Source organism: Somniosus microcephalus, chromosome 17 (genome assembly GCF_052327205.1).
Source record: "Somniosus microcephalus isolate GS21.2 chromosome 17, FLI_Smic_1.0, whole genome shotgun sequence".
Classification (NCBI taxonomy): domain Eukaryota; kingdom Metazoa; phylum Chordata; class Chondrichthyes; order Squaliformes; family Somniosidae; genus Somniosus; species Somniosus microcephalus.
In genome coordinates this window covers 56,866,826-56,885,176 of record NC_141003.1, presented here as the reverse complement: position 1 = coordinate 56,885,176, position 18,351 = coordinate 56,866,826, and the positions used below count along the sequence as shown (strand labels likewise).

The window sequence follows — 18,351 nt, the reverse complement described above, 5'->3', positions numbered from 1 at the left end:
GGGACCGCCACCCCCGGTACCGGCTCCGACATCGGGCACCCGCGATCGGGCCGCCGGCTGCTTCTTTTGCGGCCAGGAGAAGCACCCGAGGTCGCGCTGCCCAGCCAGGAACTCTACCTGCTCAACCTGCAGGAAGAAAGGCCACTTCTCTAAGGCCTGCAGGAGCGGATCTTCAGAGGCCAGCAGTGCCTCATGCGAACTGTGGGGGCGGCCATCTTCTTTCAAGGCAACTGAGGCCAGCATCCCCACACGTGAGTCATGGGGGCGGCCATCTTTGATCAAGGCAACCGACCCCAATAGTGCCTCATGTGAGTTATGGGGGCAGCCATCTTCTCCGCCATTTTGTCCTACCTCGTGGGAGACGCCATTTTACCCACCACGCCCGACTGCCACCGGGCCCCCGGACCCGACAACCGCCTCGCCCGCAGACGACAACGACTCGCTTACCTACACACTAGCCTCCGTCACTCTGGATCAAGCCCGCCCACACCACCTGTCCAAGTCGATGATGGACATCAAAGTAAACGGCCACGCCACGACCTGCCTGTTCGACAGCGGAAGCACGGAGAGCTTCATCCACCCAGACACGGTGAGCCACTACTCCCTCCCTGTCCTGCCAACGCGCAACCGAATCTCGATGGCATCGAGGTCCCACGCCACGGACATTAGCGGCTAATGTGTTGTGACCTTGTCGGTTAAGGGTACGGAGTATAAAAATTTTAAACTCCTCGTCCTCCCCCAGCTCTGCGCTGCCGTCCTACTAGGGCTGGACTTCCAATCCCACCTCCAAAGTGTAACCCTAGCATACGGTGGACCCCTCCCCCCACTCACAGTCAACAACCAGCGAATGTTAAACCGCCCACCGCGTAACACCTGCAGCCTATCCACCCTCAAGGTGCCGCCACCTTCCCTGTTCGCTAACCTCACCCCCGACTGCAAACCCGTCGCTACCAAGAGCAGGCGGTACAGCGCTGGGGACAGAGCCTTCATTAGCTCTGAGGTGCGGCGCCTCCTGAAAGAGGGCATTATCGAGGGGAGCAACAGCCCCTGGCGTGCCCAGGTCGTGGTCGTTAAGACCGGCGATAAAAATCGCCTGGTCATCGACTACAGCCAGACCATAAACAGATACACCCAGCTGGACGCATACCCCCTTCCCCGCATATCTGACATGGTCAATCAGATTGCACAATACCGCGTATTCTCGACCATCGACCTTAAGTCGGCCTACCACCAACTCCCTATCCACCCCGAGGACCGCCAGTACACCGCCTTCGAGGCGAATGGGCGCCTATACCACTTCCTTAGGGTCCCCTTCAGTGTCACCAACGGGGTCTCGGTCTTCCAAAGGGAGATGGACCGGATGGTTGACCAGAACGGACTGCAGGCCACATTCCCCTATCTAGATAACGTCACCATCTGCGGCCGCGACCGGCAGGACCATGACGTGAATCTGGAGAAATTCCTCCGTACGGCCCAACGGCTGAACCTCACCTACAATAAGGAGAAATGTGTGTTTAACACCTCGCGCCTTGCCATCCTTGGCTGTGTAGTAGAGAACGGACTCATCGGCCCCGACCCCGAAAGAATGCGCCCCCTCATGGAGCTACCCCTCCCCCACTGCCCTAAGGCACTTAAGAGAACCCTGGGGCTCTTCGCCTACTATGCCCAATGGGTGCCCAATTATGCGGACAAAGCCAGACCCCTCATGAAGTCCACATCCTTCCCCCTCACGGAGGAAGCGTGCGCGGCCTTCTCCCTCATCAAGGGAGACATAGCCAAGGCCACAATGCACGCAGTGGATGAGTCCATCCCCTTCCAAGTGGAGAGCGATGCATCCGACTTCGCCCTAGCCGCTAACCTTAACCAGGAGGGGAGGCCGGTGGCCTTCTTCTCAAGGACCCTACAGGGCCCCGAGATCCGACACTCGTCGGTCGAGAAGGAAGCCCAGGCAATTGTGGAGGCGGTACGGCGCTGGAGGCATTACCTGGCAGGCAAACGATTTACCCTCCTCACCGACCAACGTTCGGTTGCTTTCATGTTTAATAACAAGCTGAGGGGCAAAATCAAGAATGACAAGATCTTGAGGTGGAGAATCGAGCTATCCACCTACGATTATGATATCTTGTACCGGCCAGGTAAGCTGAACGAACCCCCTGATGCTCTTTCACGAATTACATGCGCCAGCGCGCATATTGATAGACTTCAGACCCTCCACAACGACCTCTGCCACCCCGGGGTCACCAGACTTTACCATTTCATTAAGGCCCGCAACCTGACCTACTCCATCGAGGAGGTCAGGACCATGACCAGGAACTGCCAGACCTGCGCCGAGTGCAAACCGCACTTCTATAGGCCGGACAGAGCAAGCCTGATCAAGGCCACCCGCCCCTTCGAGCGCCTGAGCATCGACTTTAAGGGGCCTCTACCGTCATCTGACCGCAATGTGTACTTCCTCAACATCGTTGATGAGTACTCCCGTTTCCCTTTTGCCTTCCGCTGCCCAGACATGACCAGTACCACGGTCATCAAGTGCCTGAACGACCTCTTCGCCTTGTTCGGGTTCCCGAACTATATACATAGTGACCGGGGCTCCTCCTTCATGAGCGAGGAACTCCGTCAGTTCCTACTAGCGAGAGGTATTGCAGCAAGTAGGACCACCAGCTACAACCCCCGAGGGAACGGCCAGGTGGAAAGAGAGAACGCGACGGTATGGAAGGCCGTCCTCTTAGCCTTAAAGTCTAAGGGCCTCCCAACCTCCCGCTGGCAGGAAGTCCTCCCGACAGCGCTGCACTCCATCCGGTCACTACTTTGCACTGCCGTTAACGCTACCCCCCATGAACGAATGTTTGTCTTCCCCAGGAAGTCGACTACGGGAACCACTCTACCAACCTGGCTGACCTCTCCGGGGCCCGTCTTGCTGCGAAAGCACGTGAGGGCCCATAAAACGGACCCCCTGGTCGAGAGGGTGAACCTCCTGCACGCCAACCCCCAGTATGCCTACGTGGCTTACCCAGACGAGCGGGAGGACACTGTCTCCTTACGAGACCTCGCACCCTCGGGCACTCCGGAGACACCACCTTTACCCCCCCCCCCCACCACCCCCCCAATTCCAGCCCAGGTAGACGGCATGCCGGAACCCCACGAGCTTTCGCCGACCACGCAGACACCAGCATTAACACCGGATAATGCAGCACCGCCGCTGCGACGATCGGAGAGGCTTACGAGGCCTCCGGACAGACTGACATACCAGAACTGGTAGTACACTTCACCCCGCCGGACTCAAATCTAAACAAGGGGTGAATGTGGTAAACCACTTTTATCGTTCACTATCGTTACACTATAGTTATCACTGTTGTATTGTTATCACTGTTCTCACTGTTGTATCACTATACGAGGTCGCCTCTTGTCGCGCTGTTATACCTGGGCTGACCACCTCCGACTCCGCCCATGGCTCCACCTACCTGCCCAGGTATAAAGGTAGTCGACTGGCTGGTATTCCTCCTTGTTGGACCCGATCACCCACGAGGGTGGGCTCTGTTATTTAGTCAATAAAAACCTTTAGTTACGTTCCTAACTCGTCGCTTTTTATTGAACGAATTGATAGGTATATCACCCCACAGTACAGATAGAGGCCATTTCGGCCCATCGAGCCTGCACCGACACATATCCCACCCGATCCCCGTAATCCCTACACCAACACATATCCCACCCTACCCCCGTAACCCCACATATTTAATCCCCCTAGCACTAAGGGTCAATTTTATCATAGCCAATCAACCTAACCCGCACATCTTTGGATTGTGGGAGGAAACCGGAGCACCCGGAGGAAACCCACGCAAACACGGGGAGAATGTGCAAACTCCACACAGACAGTCACCCGAGGCCGGATTCGAACCCGGGTCCCTGGCGCTGTGAGGCAACCACTTTGCCCATTTAATATCGAGATGAGGAGGAATTTCTTCACTCAGAGGGTTGTGAATCTTTGGAATTCGCTACCCCAAAGGGCTGTGGATGCTGAGTCTTTGTTTGAGTATATTCAAGGCTGAGATAGATAGATTTTTGGACTCTAGGGGAATCGATGGATATGGGGATCGGGCGGGAAAATGGAGTTGAGGTCGAAGATCAGCCATGATCATACTGAATGGCAGAGCAGGCTCGAAGGGCTGAATGGCCTACTCCTGCTCCTAATTCTTATGTTCTTATAGTGCCTATAACGGAGATCTGGCTTAAGCATGGGCAGGAATGAGAAACATTCCTGGCTATAATATATTCAGGAGGGCTAGGGAAGGCAAAAAGACAGTGGGGGGGAGGGACGTAGTATTGATTATTAAGGGTAATATTACAGTTCTACAGAGGGATAATTTACAAGAGGGTCAAAGACAGAATCTATTTGGTTAGAGTTAAGGAACAGAAAAGGAGCTGTTACATTGCTGGATGTTTACTATAGACCCCTAAATAGTGAGAAGGAGATAGAGGAACAAATCTGTAGGCAAATTTCAGAGAAATGTAAAAATAATAGAGCAGTAACAGTAGGGGACTTCAATTACCCTTATATAGATTGAGGAAAAAAAGAGTAAAGGGCAAGGGGGGTGAAGAATTCCTAAAATGTGTACAGGAAAACTTTCTTACTCAGTATGTTTTCAGCCCAATGAGTGCTTGATCTAGTTCTGGGAATTGAAGTAGGGCAAGTGGAGGGTGGTTCAGTGGGAGAACATCTGGGTAATAGTGATCATAACATAATTAGATTTAAAGTAATTATGGAAAGGGATGAAAAAAAATCGAAGATGAAAATACCCAACTGGAAGAGCGCCAATTTCAGTGATTTGAGAAGGGATCTAGTACAGGTAGACTGGAAACAAAGATTGACCAGGAAAACAGTAAATGAGCAACAGCAGGCCTTCAAGGTGGAGATATTTTGGGGGAAAAATTCAGTTGTTTGCGCCTCCCGTTAGTGCCTTAAGAGGGCACTAATGAGGCGCAAAGCAACTAGCGCCCGGGCTTGGCGATATTTGCGTCGCTTGCGAAATTAACTAGACATCTTGCGGCGGTGCTAAACACTGCCGCCACGATCTCTTGCGCCGGCAGATCGTGACGTCAGTCGAGTGCGCAACGCCCCGGACCGGATATTGAGTGGCGCCCCCTGCCTTACCGCCTGCCGCTAGCAACGACAGGTTGAGGGGAGCGTTTTGCAGTCAGAAAGGGACTGGGGGAGCGCTATTTAAAGGCGACCGCTTCCTGCCTTTTTTTGTTGGTGACATTTGTGCACTACGCATTCTGCGAGAGAGAGACACTTCTGGAGAGATTCAACGGTGTGTGAAGGAGTTTTGGGTACTGAGCAGCACTTTGCAGGTTTATTTTGATATGCACTTCATTGCTTCGCCAGCGCTCTAAGGTAGCGCCTCGCTCCTCAGACTTTGCGCCTTAAGACAGGTGTGAAGTGCCTGATTTAGCGCTCCAATCACCTCCAGGGGTGATAAAAGCCAAGTTTGCCGTCGGAGGCGATAATTAGCGCCAGGTGCTAAACTTTGCGCACGGCCGATAATGGCGCCCCAAACGGGGCGATACTGAATTTTTTCCCCCTTTGTCTGCAAACCAAGCATATTCCCATAAGGAGGAAAGATGGAGCATCCCAAACTAGAGCTCCCTGGATAACAAAGGAAACAGAGATTAAAATAAAACAGAAAAAGGAAGTTTATTACAAATGTCAGGTACAGAATACAATCGAAAACCCGAATAGAAAGCACAGGAAGAAATTGATAAAGGATATAAGAAGGGCAAAGAGAGAATATGAGAAAAGATTAGCAGGCAACATAAAAGGGAACCCAAAAATCTTTTATAAATGTATAAAAAGTAAAAGGATAGTTAAAGGAATGGTGGGGCCGAATCGGGACAACAAAGGAAATCTTGTGGAGGCAGAGGGCATGACAGAGGCACTGAATGAGTACTTTGCATCTGTCTTCACAAAAGATGATGAAGTTAATGACGCAGTAGAGGGGGGAGTAGAGATATTGGATATGATAAAAATCAATAGCATGAAAGAGCTAAATAGGTTGGCATCACTCAAAGTTAACAAGTCACCTGGTCTAGATGGAATGCATCCCAAGTTGCTGAGGGAAGCTAGGGTGGAGATAGCAAATGCTCTAACCTCAACCTTTCAATCCTCCTTGTATATCAGAGTGGTGCCAGAGAATTGCAAATGTTACACCCCTGTTCAAAAAAGTGAGAAGGATAAACCTGGTAACTACAGGCCAATCAGTCTAATGTCAGTGATGAAAACTGTCGAGGACAAAATTAATTCTCACTTGGAGAAGCATGGGTTAATAAGGGACAGCCAGCACGGATTAAAAAAAAAATTGTTTATGGGATGTAGGCGTTGCTGGCAAGGCCAGCATTTATTGCCCATCCCTAATTGCCCTTGAGAAAGTGGTGGTGAGCTGCCTTATTGAACTGCTGCAGGTGAAGGTACTCCCACAGTGCTGTTAGGTAGGGAGTTCCAGGATTTTGACCCAGCGACGATGAAGGATCGACGATATACTTCTAAGTCAGGATGGTGTGTGACTTGGAGAGGAACTTGGAGATGGTGGTGTTCCCATGTGCCTGCTGCCCTTGTCCTTCTAGGTGGAAGAGGTCATGGGTTTGGGAGGTGTTGCCGAAGAAGCCTTGGTGAGTTGCTGCAGTGCATCTTGTAGATGGTACACACTGCAGCCACGGTACGCCGATGGTGGATGGGGTGCCAATCAAGCGGGCTGCTTTGTCCTGGATGGTGTCGAGCTTCTTGAGTGTTGTTGGACCTGCACTCATCCAGGCAAGTGGAGAGTATTTCATCACATTCCTTACTTGTGCCTTGTAGATAATGGAAAGGCTTTGGGGAGTCAGAAGGTGAGACACTCGCTGCAGAATACCCAGCCTCTGACCTGCTCTAAATTGTTAAAGGCAAATCATGTATGGTGAACCTGATTGAGTTCTTTGATGAGTGGAGAGGAAGATAGTGCAGTAGATGTTGTAATGATCAATAACATGTCATTCTATAGTGGACACTAGGTGGAGCTGTAGAGCTGTATATAGCTGTATGTATATAAGACTACACTACCCAGCTGTATAGATATTAAGACTACATTACCCATGAGGCACTAGGCTACCCACATGGCAAGTCAAGATGGCAGCCTGCACACAGGAGCACACATGCTGCATCTCTACAGATACTGTACCTAGAGAACGTGTACTGAATAAATGACTAGCTAGAAGCTAGCTGTGTTCATAATAAGAATGTCTAGTTATTAATGAACATAAGAGATGTTGTATATATGGACTTTCAAATAGCATTTGATAAAGTACCACATAGCAGACTTATTCAGAAAATAGAAGCACATGGTATTAAAGGGACGGTGGTAACTTGGGTACAAAATTGGCTGAGGGATAGGAGGCAGAGGGTAGCGGTGAACGGATGTTTTTCTAACTGGAGAGAAGTATGCAGTGGGGACCCCAGGGGTCGGTATTAGGACCATTGCTTTCTTTGTTATATATAAATGACCTAGACATGCGTATAGAGTGTACAATTTTGAAGTTTGCAGATGATACAAAACTTGGCAATGTTGTAAACAGTGAGCAGGATAATAGCAGACTTCAGGAGGACATAGAGAGAATGATGAAATGTGCAGGCACATGGCAGATGCAATTTAATGCAGATAAGTGTGAAGTGATGCCCGTTGGAGAGGCAGCATAATTTAAATTATACTATTTTGAGGGAGGTGCAAGAGCAGAGGGACCTGGAGGTGCATATTCACAAATCTTTGAAGGTGGCAGGGAAAGTTGATGAGGTAGTTAAGAAAGCGTATGGGATACTTGTCTTTGTAAATAGAGGCATTGAATACAAAAACAAGGAAGTTATGCTAAACCTTTACAAATCTCTGGTTAGGCCTCAGCTGGAATATTGTGTACAATTCTGGGAACCACACTTTAGAAAGGATGTCAAGGCCTTGGAGAGGGTACAGAGGAGGTTTACCAGGATGATGCCAGGGATGAGGGACTTCAGTTATGTGGACAGATTGGAGACCTGGAATTATTCTCCTTGGAGCAGAGAATGTTAAGGGGAGACCTAATAGAGGTATTCAAAATTATGAGGGATTTTGATAGAGCAAGTAGGGAGAAACTATTCCGCTGGCAAGTGGGTCGGTAACCAACGGTCATAGATTCTAAATAATTGGCAGAAGAACTAGAGGGGAAATGAGGAGAAATGTCTTCACACAGAGGGTTGCTACGATCTGAAAGTCACTCCCTTGAAAGGGTGGTGGAATCAGATTCCACAGGAACTTTCAAAAGGCAATTGGACATGTACTTGAAGGGGACTCATTTGCAGGGTTATGGGCAAAAAGCTGGGGTGTGGGACTAAATTGGACAGCTCTTTCAAAGAGCCGGCACAGGCATGACTGGCCAAATGGCCTCCTTCTGTGCTGTAAGATTCTATGATTGTAAGGTACCATTTGAGAGACTTATGGCGAGGATAATGACACATGAAATTAAGGTGAATCTGACCATATGGATAGAAAGATGGTTGGCGGGTAAAAAGAGACGGGTAGGAATAAAGGGAAGGTTCGTAGACTGGAAAGGTACGGTGAGTAGTGTTCCACATGAATCCACAGCGGGGCTGCTTTTGTTAACTATATATACATATGATCTGGATTTTGGAAGAGAATTGGTTGTCTTGGTTTTCTAAAGGCATAGCATATAAAAGCAAAGAGATAACATTGAACTTGTACAATGCCTTAGTTAGGCCATAGTTGGGGTACTGTGAGCGGGTTTGGGCACTCCATTATAGGAAGCACATAAAGTTGATGGAAAAGGTGCAGTGTAGGCTGTTGTCGGGGAAGCTATGGGATGATCTAATAGAAATCTTCAAGATTACGAAGAGTTACACTGAAGTAAATAGCGATTATTTCCATCTGTTGGTGCCATGGTAATATGAGATCATAAATTTAATATAAAGCACAAAAAATAAATAAAGGGGAAGTTATAAAAACATTATTTACACAGGTGGTTAAAAACATGGCATTTTCTGCAATAAAATATTTTTGAAATAGATTCCATACATTCTTTTAAAAGTTAATTAGTTGCTTAAAAAAGAGTAATATTAAAGGAAAAGGGGAGTGAGCAGAAGAGTAAGCTTAGACTAAGTGGCCAGTGTAGATAAACACTGACCTAAACTTGATAAACCGAATGACTGTTTCTGTGCTGTAATATTCTATAATTACAAATATCTGAAAGTAAAATTTATAGAATCAATAGCTTGAAAAGCAACATGGCCACTAAAAAAGTATTTAAATTGATTGGTTTTGATATTTCCTGGTTCATGAATGGTAGCTTTGCAAAATATTGAAGGATTTGATTGCTTGGTTTTGTGATGGCTGCTTGTTTCATTGGTAGCTTTTGTTACCAGCTAGTGAATAAAGCTACTTTTCATTGGCCTATATTCAGGGAATTAGATATTTGAGGAAATCAGCAAGGTTAACTCAACAGATAGTGGTTATTTGAATTCATCACTAATTTTTGCCCTGTGGAGGGGTGTTGCAATGAATGCATGCCAAATGCAAGATTTGCAAATACAATATATGCTCATTAGCACATACACAATTTTTAAAAACACAATTTACTAATGTCAGTAAAACAGGACTTAAGTGAAGGGAGAAAGTACTTTCAATTTAAACTGTGGCCCTTATACAGTAGTCAGAATACAATTTCTTTACAAGTCAATTTCCTTGTAGGAGGATACCATTTATTGTTACCCTTGTAGCGAACTGTCAATTTGCAAACTTGTTATGCAGCCGATATCCTTTTGGAATGCCAATTGTATCAGTATTAAAATGTTTCAAGTGACAGCCAAATACTGCTGTATATACAAGCATTACTAACACCTCCCAGAAGCAGGAATTAATGAGAGCTATGTCGGATCAAATGGGATACTTGCTGAAAGGGCATTAACTAAGAAACATATATAAATATTTAACTTTTTCTCTGCCACCTCTGCTGCTTTCTGAATTTGTTTTATGCTTATGGTATTGTTATAGCAGACAACAATTTTGACTTATGTGCTACATAAACTAGCTCGAAGTGGTACTGTGGAAAGTAATTAGGACAGAAAAGGTATTGGGATGCACTTTACTGCCTGATACAGGAGAATACCATAATCTCTACAATTTAATATTCATTAGGTTGACAGTTTCTGCTCCTTCCTATACAATCATCGTACTATGGAATGACACCATCGGTGAATCTTTGTTCTAGGTCCCATAAAAGCTGTCTTTAGATCAGCTAAAACATCAGTCTAACACATTTCCAATAAGTCAGTGTAGTTTGTTTCACGAGACATGGCATCTACTGAAACTGACACTTTATTTGGCTTTTCTATTAATGAAATGTTGATGCAACCTTTCTGCACGAGTGCCAAATCGCTCATTGACAAGAGTTGGAAATATATTGAGAGTTTGCACTCACTGGAACACAAACTGAGCACACTATAAAAAAAAAGAACATATATCTAAACTAAAACAACCTGCAGAAGGCAAACTGTAAGTCTGTAAACATCATCATAAACTGGACCGGTACCAGCTAACAATATGCCTTACCATTACAAAGGTATCATGATATGGATCATCTATTACAAAGCCAATCAACTCACAATGAGAAATTTCCTTTTGCTGCAGTTACGATGTAATAAAGGCATTATGAGAAGCAGCAGCTTCGATAATGATTTAAAAGTGGTCTAAATACAACGAATTTTACTGCAGACTAAAAATTCTAATGGTTCACACCTATTCATTTATTGGTTTATTTTCCATTTTTACTTCAATCTTTCTGTGAAGCAGATGGAAAAAAGAACCTGTTTCTCAAGTCTGCAGCTACACCATTTTTGAACCACTGGCTTGGTAGTATTTAGAAGAGGTGTCAGTTTGTCCATCCTCCAGCTTCTTTCCCTCTTTACCCTCATGATATACTCGTCCTTGGTTCTTTGGTTGCTGTAGTTGTGAGTGAGAGTTCAATGTGTTTGGAATTTTGGATGTGACCATGTACCCCACACTTTACACATTAATGCACCAAAGTGTGACACTGCTAGTTTGCCACTCACATCACAGCATACTCTTATTGCAGCTACTACTACATTTATAGCATCTCAAAAAAACTGTTGCCCTGCAACTAACATTGCCAGACATTCCATTCTGAGTAAAGCAGCACTGGAGCAGCTGCTGTTATACCATTACCACTTTAAGTACACTGTTGCGAAAGTACTCACTGAAGATTGCTTCAGCCATTGCATCAACTCTTGTTTACTGTGGAGGGTTGGGAAAGGACAGAAAATTGGAAGGACCAGGATTTATTCATGCAGGTTGTGTGATGCTTCTATACTAAACATACATAAGTGTACTTAAATGAAGTTTGTTCAAACCATCTTTCAGGGTCCTTCATTATGTCTGTTGAAGTAGTATGTCATGCAGTATTTAATTACATTATGTGGAGCACTAGGCTGCAAAACACCATTGCACTCAAGTAGTTTGATTAGTATATCCACCTGGGAACAATTATATTGGGAAATTTGTCAACAATGTCAGCAAGTAAACAGAGGAGGAAAATATTAGCACTTATGGTTATAAGGTGAATTTCTCTACACACAGCTGATACTAGCCTGAGGATTTGGCATGTGAACAAATTATTGAAATGTATTATCCATTAAAATGGACGTCAGTTTACCTTGATTTTTATGGATCCATGAAGGAATAATGAGCCTGAATTTGCGGTTGGAGGCCTCCAAATGGCAAAAAATCTACAAACCTACCTGATGGTCCTGGATCCACGGAGACTCGCGCTTCTGGGCCTCTATCCATAGACATGCGTAGAGGCCCATGTATCCCAGGGGCGCAGGCGGCCCGCAAGCGTTCCTGGGATCACGTGGGCCGGCCCAGCCAATGAAGGAAGGGGGATCCGTATATACGGATTCCCCATAAGCATGAACGGAGATCACATAAAAAACACATTTACATAACAAATAATTTTTTAAATTACATATTTAAAATTAATTAATACACAATTTAATTAAACATTTAAAACAAAAATTTAATTTTTTGAAAAATAAATTTAAATGTTTTAAAGGGGCTAAAAATAACCTGAACTTATTTTACAGCTTTTTTTACGTTTAAATAATTGAAAAAATTTATTTTTATGTTCATTTAAACTCTTAACGCTGGTAAAAGCAGGCCTTATGCCTGCTTTTACTGGGAGTAAGAATTTCACGGGCATTTGCTGGGCAGAAGTTGGGGAAATAGTTCAACTCTCCGCCCGTGGATGCCCTTTTCCCGGGGATGTGGATGGTCTGTCAAGAAGGTTCTTCACACGCGATAACTCGGAACTTGCGCGGCCCTTACAAGCGCGAACGCACCACGTACGCACCCGTAGGGGCTGAAAAATATATGCCTAAACAGTGATACTTTGTAATAATTTCTTAAAATACTGTTTGATTTCAGGAAAGGATTTGTAATCCATCCAGATTAGTATCAAAATCACTATAGTACTATTTGTGCAAATACAGCATTCTTGTCTTAAAAAAATGAAGTAAAAGTCTGACAATAAAAGTCAATAAAGGTAATGTCCTATAACAACAAATCCAAGTTTCTTCTTCAGTCTCCATCATTACTTGAGTCCAGACATCAACTTGACAAAAGAATGAAAAAGCAGAGAAAAGGAAACCACTGAAAACCATGGAAGAGTGTTTATGTTATTGAGGAGGCAAATTGTTTACTGGTGAGAAACAAGACAAACAGAATTTTCACCAGGTTCAATTGTGAAATGAACCTCGTCCCGCTGACAGCAACTTGCCATGCAATACCCTATGGAAAGTCTATGGGCATGTGCCTAATGACGCGCACAGCAAATTCCGGCCCCATATCTCACGAAGTATATGCCAGTACAATGAGTCCTTAGAAGTCTCAATATCTCCCCTCACCTAAAAGAGGGGAAAACAATAATGCCATATCTAATATTTTGCTTTCATTGCTATACTGACCTGGTGTTATTGCAACTCCATTTCCATTGACAACAGGCCTCTCTTCTTCTTCTTCCTCTTCTTCAGGAGGGGCAATTCCAGCTTTCTCCATGTTACTGACTGATTTGTTTCTTTTCCTTTTGCCCTCAGCACTAGGTCTGGCACCAGGCAGAATCTGATCAGTCACATTTAGCAGCAGTGGAGTTGGTTCTGCTGGGGGTTTTGGAGTGCCATAGTAATTGTCTGCAAAAGAAACAGTAAATTCCTATTTAGCATGACATTTCAAAGATGCATGTAGGCAAGTCAAATGCCTGTAATATGAAATCAGTACAAATTACAATGCCTGAGAAAAATGATATTACAAGTAGTCTACCTATTTCACAGTGAATGTATTATTAAATGAACACTGTATATTTCTCTCAAGAAAAGCTTTGGTATTTTTTAAAAGGGTCTTACTAAACACAAATTGGTCATCAGAAACACATTGTTCTGTTGTTATTCACATTTTGAGATTGGTATATTGGGAGAAATCATTAAAAGTTTTTATTACAGTAACTTAGTTTCCAACACTAATTTGATAGATGACAGGCACCTAGTTAGAAAAAGCCTCGACACATTTGCATATTCAAAGAGAAAAATATTGCCACTTTTGTTTTAAAGGCTATTGACACATTCTGAGGTTTTCAGCATGTGACATGGGATCGTTAAATAGATGATTACCAGGGCAAGCCACAGGGAAAGAAAAGAAAGTCAAGGTAAAGTTTCAGTTGGTAGCACACTCGCCTCTGAGTCAGAAGGTTGTGGGTTCAATTTCCCCTCCAAGGACTTGAGCACATAAAAGCTAGGCTGACACTCCAGTGCAGTACTGAGGGAGTGCTGCACTGTCGGAGGTGCCGTCTTTTGGATGAGACGTTAAACCGAGGCCCAGTCTGCTCTCTCAGGTGGACGTAAAAGATCCCATGGCACTATTTCGAAGAAGAGCAGGGGAGTTATCCCTGGTGTTCTGGCCAATATTTATCCCTCAACCAACATAACAAAAACAGATTATCTGGTCATTATCACATTGCTGTTTGTGGGAGCTTGCTGTGCACAAATTGGCTGCCGCATTTCCCACATTACTCCGCTTCAAAAATTCTTCATTGGCTGTAAAGCGCTTTGAGACGTCCGGTGGTCGTGCAAGGCGCTATATAAATGCAAGTCAGTCTTTCTTTCTTACTTAATGCAAGCCTTGTGTGACCCATGAGATCATAAGAGCTGCCCTGGTTTACACTGAACTCACAGTAGGGTTGCTCTCTTTGTCACTAATGCTGCATGCAAGCACAGAAGAGCCCAAATTATTACATGACATATATGTTCATTAGAACACCAATATCATGATATAAATATTCAGTTTAAATAAAAACAGCTTGGCAGGATCTATTGACTGATGTTTATACTGTGCTTCCTGTTTCCACTGCAATTTGGTTTGCAAAGGACAAAGCAATCCGTCTGGACTGGATTCTAAACCCACTCAATTTCTTTGTGGTATAATGGCAGCTTGTTGCAAAAACAGTTACAGTGACAGTTCTAGCCCGCTTCATCACACTGGTTTGTGTCCCAGTTGATACTTACGTCATTATTGTGCACTATGCTTAGTTATAGACTTAAGGGGTGTTGGACATCCTGGAGAGAAGTATGTTGGACATCTTGGGGAGTTAAGGGTTAACAGTCGAACTTCCTTGCATCTTGAAACAACAGGCTTTCCGGCTTTCCTATATTAACAAGATAACTTTGAAGTGTGGGGATGAGAAAGCATGGCTTGTCTTCTGATATGTAAAGTGCTTGTGTAAGGAAATAAGTGTTAGTGATAAAATGTAACTTTAGTTTTAGGGTAATAAAACAGGGGTAGCGAGTCCATTTGCTAAAGGCAACAGTTGGTAAAGCTTTTACTTTAAAGATGTTAGTAACTGTTACAATCAGGAGTCTTGTTTAAGGGAAGTAGTTTTGAAGTAAACAAACTACAACTGTTTGCATTAATAGTCTGTTTACAAAGGGTTTGGAAATAGATACTTTATAGTCTTACTATGACATTTTCCTTTGATGTAGTCAAAATATATGGGCCTAGAAATTGGGTTGTGGGCTCGCCAGGGCTGTAGCGCCAGAAATTTTGCGCCAGCGTTAATGCGGCAGCGCCCGACGAAAATTCGGCCCCAGACGGCGGCGGGCGCTAAAGGAGGGTTTTAGCGCCTGAAAACAGGCGTTGAATTGGGTTTCCCGGCGCTAATCCCCCGCTGCGGCACCCGATGCGGTGCGGCAGGCTGGGGAACTGCAGGCCTCCTCCTTCTGTTAAGGAGGAGCTGCCTGCAGCTGACAACTGTCCGGCGGATTCCCCCGACATCTGAGCCCGGCACCTCGGGGAAGTGCCGGGCTCGCAGCACACACTCATCAGGGCCGCGGGGGGGGGTGATGCAGGAGTCCGGGAAGGGAGGTGCGGGCAGGCAGCCGCCGGGAACGCGGCCGGCCGCCGCTCCACCTTTATGCGCCGGCGCAAAGGCGTGTAAGAACACTTTTCACATTCGTTAGTTGTGCCTGCCACGGGCGAGGCGGGCGCAACTGAATTTGGGCTTGGGGCCGGGTTACCACGGCAACCGGGACGCTGCGCACACCGATGACGTCATCGGTGCCAGCGCAGCGCTACCGGCTAACGCCGATGGTAAGGCCCAAGTCAATTTGCAAAACGGCTATAAGTCCGGCACAAGGCCCTCTAGCGCCACTAATTGGGCGCTAAGCCCACTCAATTTCTAGGCCATGGTGTATAAAGGATCATGGTTTTCAACAGTATGTCAGAGTGTGTTCAAAAGATACAGAAAAGGGAAAAAAGTCACTCTCTGTATGCAGTTAAAGACTGATCACCATTACTGTGCATCAATAAAGTCTGTTCCATATACTCCACTACGAAGTCTCGTACTTACTGGAAACATGTTGTCATGATCCAGAGGAGAAAGGAGGTTGACAACTAACATGGTGTACATTGACTCTGAAATGAAATCCTAGTTACTATTATTTTGAGAAACCTATGTGGAGAACCAAGATGCATACGACAAATTGAGAAGAAAAGGATAAATCATAAAGTGATTAGGTGACACCAAACTTGAGGTTTAAAATATGCAGATTGTAGAAGGCGGGGATGACTGAGGGTAGGAAGGAGTTTTATGACTGAGGTCCTGGCAAAGAATGAGTTATATTAGGATTTTTGATTTCAAAACAGAGAGAATGCAAGAAGGAGAAAGAGTGCATAGGTTTTTTAGGAGCTTAGGAATAACAACATGCATTTATATAGCAGCTTTAATGTAGAAAAATGTCCTAGGATGTGTGAGGAAAGCAGAGAGAGAGAGAGAGAGAGAGAGAGAGAGGAAGAACTCACGAAGAAATGTTGGAGTCCTCCCTATCAAAGTTGACCCTTTACCCAAACATCTGAATTTTGCTTCAGCTTTATTCCCTGCCACAGCAATATGGAAGGTAAATACTCTCGCCCTCTGTGAATGCAACCTTGTACCATATTTTGCTTTTTACTGCAGCCTACTACTGGCTGATACATTTCATGCACATATTTACAATAAACCCTAGATTTCATTCTGATTACCTACTGTATAACAGTTCCATTTAATACATACTTAATCTTTTGCTTCCTTGTTCCTATAAAAATTGTTATAATGGAACTGCATCTGGTACAGAGTTATCTTAAAGATCCAAATACCTTTGAATCTGATTGCATTATTTGCACTTCTCCTTTGGTAAGAAAGGACTTGTATTAATACAGCGTCTATCATGTCCTCAAGATGGCCCAAAGTGCTCACACACAATTAATTACTGTTAAGTCCGTGAATGATTTAGACACGGACTAGCAGGAGAGAAACAAACAGATGTTTACTGGTGGAAGTCCATAACGAATCTAACAAAACAGAGGCTCTCTAGTGCCTTTTATACAGGGGTGGTCACTGCCGGTACTGCAGTCTGAGACCAGTTATTCTCTTAAAGGTACATACACAACAATTCCTCCCCTTTTAGATAAACAGTACATAACATTCATTTAACAACTAATGATAACGAATTACAATCACAATTACTGTTGCTAGATACATTGGTTAAGTTTAAGCAATTATAAGTTCAGTCTTTGAGGAGACTTCCTGATTCTGTCTGGATAACGCCTCTTTGGGGTATCAGGTTCTTCTGGCAATGTTGAGTCAGAATCAATGTCATTGTTTGGTTCACCTGCTTCCAATATTACCGGGTCTGCGGTAGCTGCAATTGGAACGTCGATTTCATTACCAGGTGTATCAGATCGTGGTGTGGAGTTGACGTTTTCCAGTGACTCTAGAATCTGGTCAGCATGTCGTCTTACAATGCTCTCCCCAACGTCCACGGTATACATGAGAGGTCCTTGTCCTGTACAAATCGTTCCTGGCTTCCATTTCTCAGTGCGGTAGTCCTGGGCCAAAACTGGTTGACCTATCTTAAAACTCCTGGTCGGCCTTTCATTCATATTCTGAAACTGCCTGTTCTCCACATCTCTTCGGACGTTTGGCTTAACCAAATCCAAGCGGCATCGTAGTCTTCGATTGAAGAACATCATGGCTGGAGTTTGGTTGGTAACCGCATGTGTCGCATTCCGGTAGGCAAACAAGAAGTTGTCCACCTTGTGTTGTAGAGGTATATCTTCATTACACATTGCCTTGATAGCCTTCTTGAATGTTTGGACAAACCTCTCGGCCAATCCATTAGTGGCTGGATGATATGGGGCAGATGTGTAATGCTTAACACCATTGTTCTTTAAGAACCACCGGAACTCTTCAGACACAAATTGTGGTCCATTGTCAGAGCAAATCTGTTCAGGCAGCCCATTCCTGGCGAATATGGTTCGTAAAACTGTGATAGTTTTTTCTGTGGTGGTTGAGGACATTTTTATTACCTCTGGCCACTTTGAATGTGCATCCACCGCAATTAAAAACATCGAGTCCATGAAGGGACCAGCAAAATCAATGTGCACCCTTTGCCATGGAGATGAGGGCCACTCCCATGGATGCAGAGGAGCTTGTGGTGGGGCGTTTTGGACCTTCTGGCATCCTGCACAGCTCTTGGTCATCTCTTCGATTTCTCTATCGATTCCCGGCCACCACACAAACACTCTGGCTAAGCTCTTCATTTTTACCCCACCCAGATGACCCTCATGAAGCTTATTGAGCACTCTATCCGTCAACTTAGGTGGAATTACTACTCTGGATCCACATATCAAGGTTCCTCTGCACACTGACAGCGGTTCTCTTCTCGGCGAGAATGCTGGCAGC

General features: G+C 45.1%; 1 protein-coding gene across 29 annotated transcripts in view; it reads right to left on the bottom strand.

Annotated features, from left to right (window-relative positions):
- The window catches only part of magi2a (membrane associated guanylate kinase, WW and PDZ domain containing 2a), an 888,182-nt gene that overhangs the window by 240,452 nt on the left and 629,379 nt on the right, over positions 1-18,351 (bottom strand). For all 29 annotated transcript variants that reach the window (XR_015081568.1, XM_086010373.1, XM_086010375.1 and 26 more), the window contains one exon: positions 13,049-13,270. Coding sequence is in view for 28 of the 29 variants with exons in the window: in XM_086010373.1 (XP_085866499.1) it covers positions 13,049-13,270 (222 nt within the window). In the remaining variant the exon portion in view is untranslated. The remainder of the gene's footprint in view (positions 1-13,048; positions 13,271-18,351) is intronic.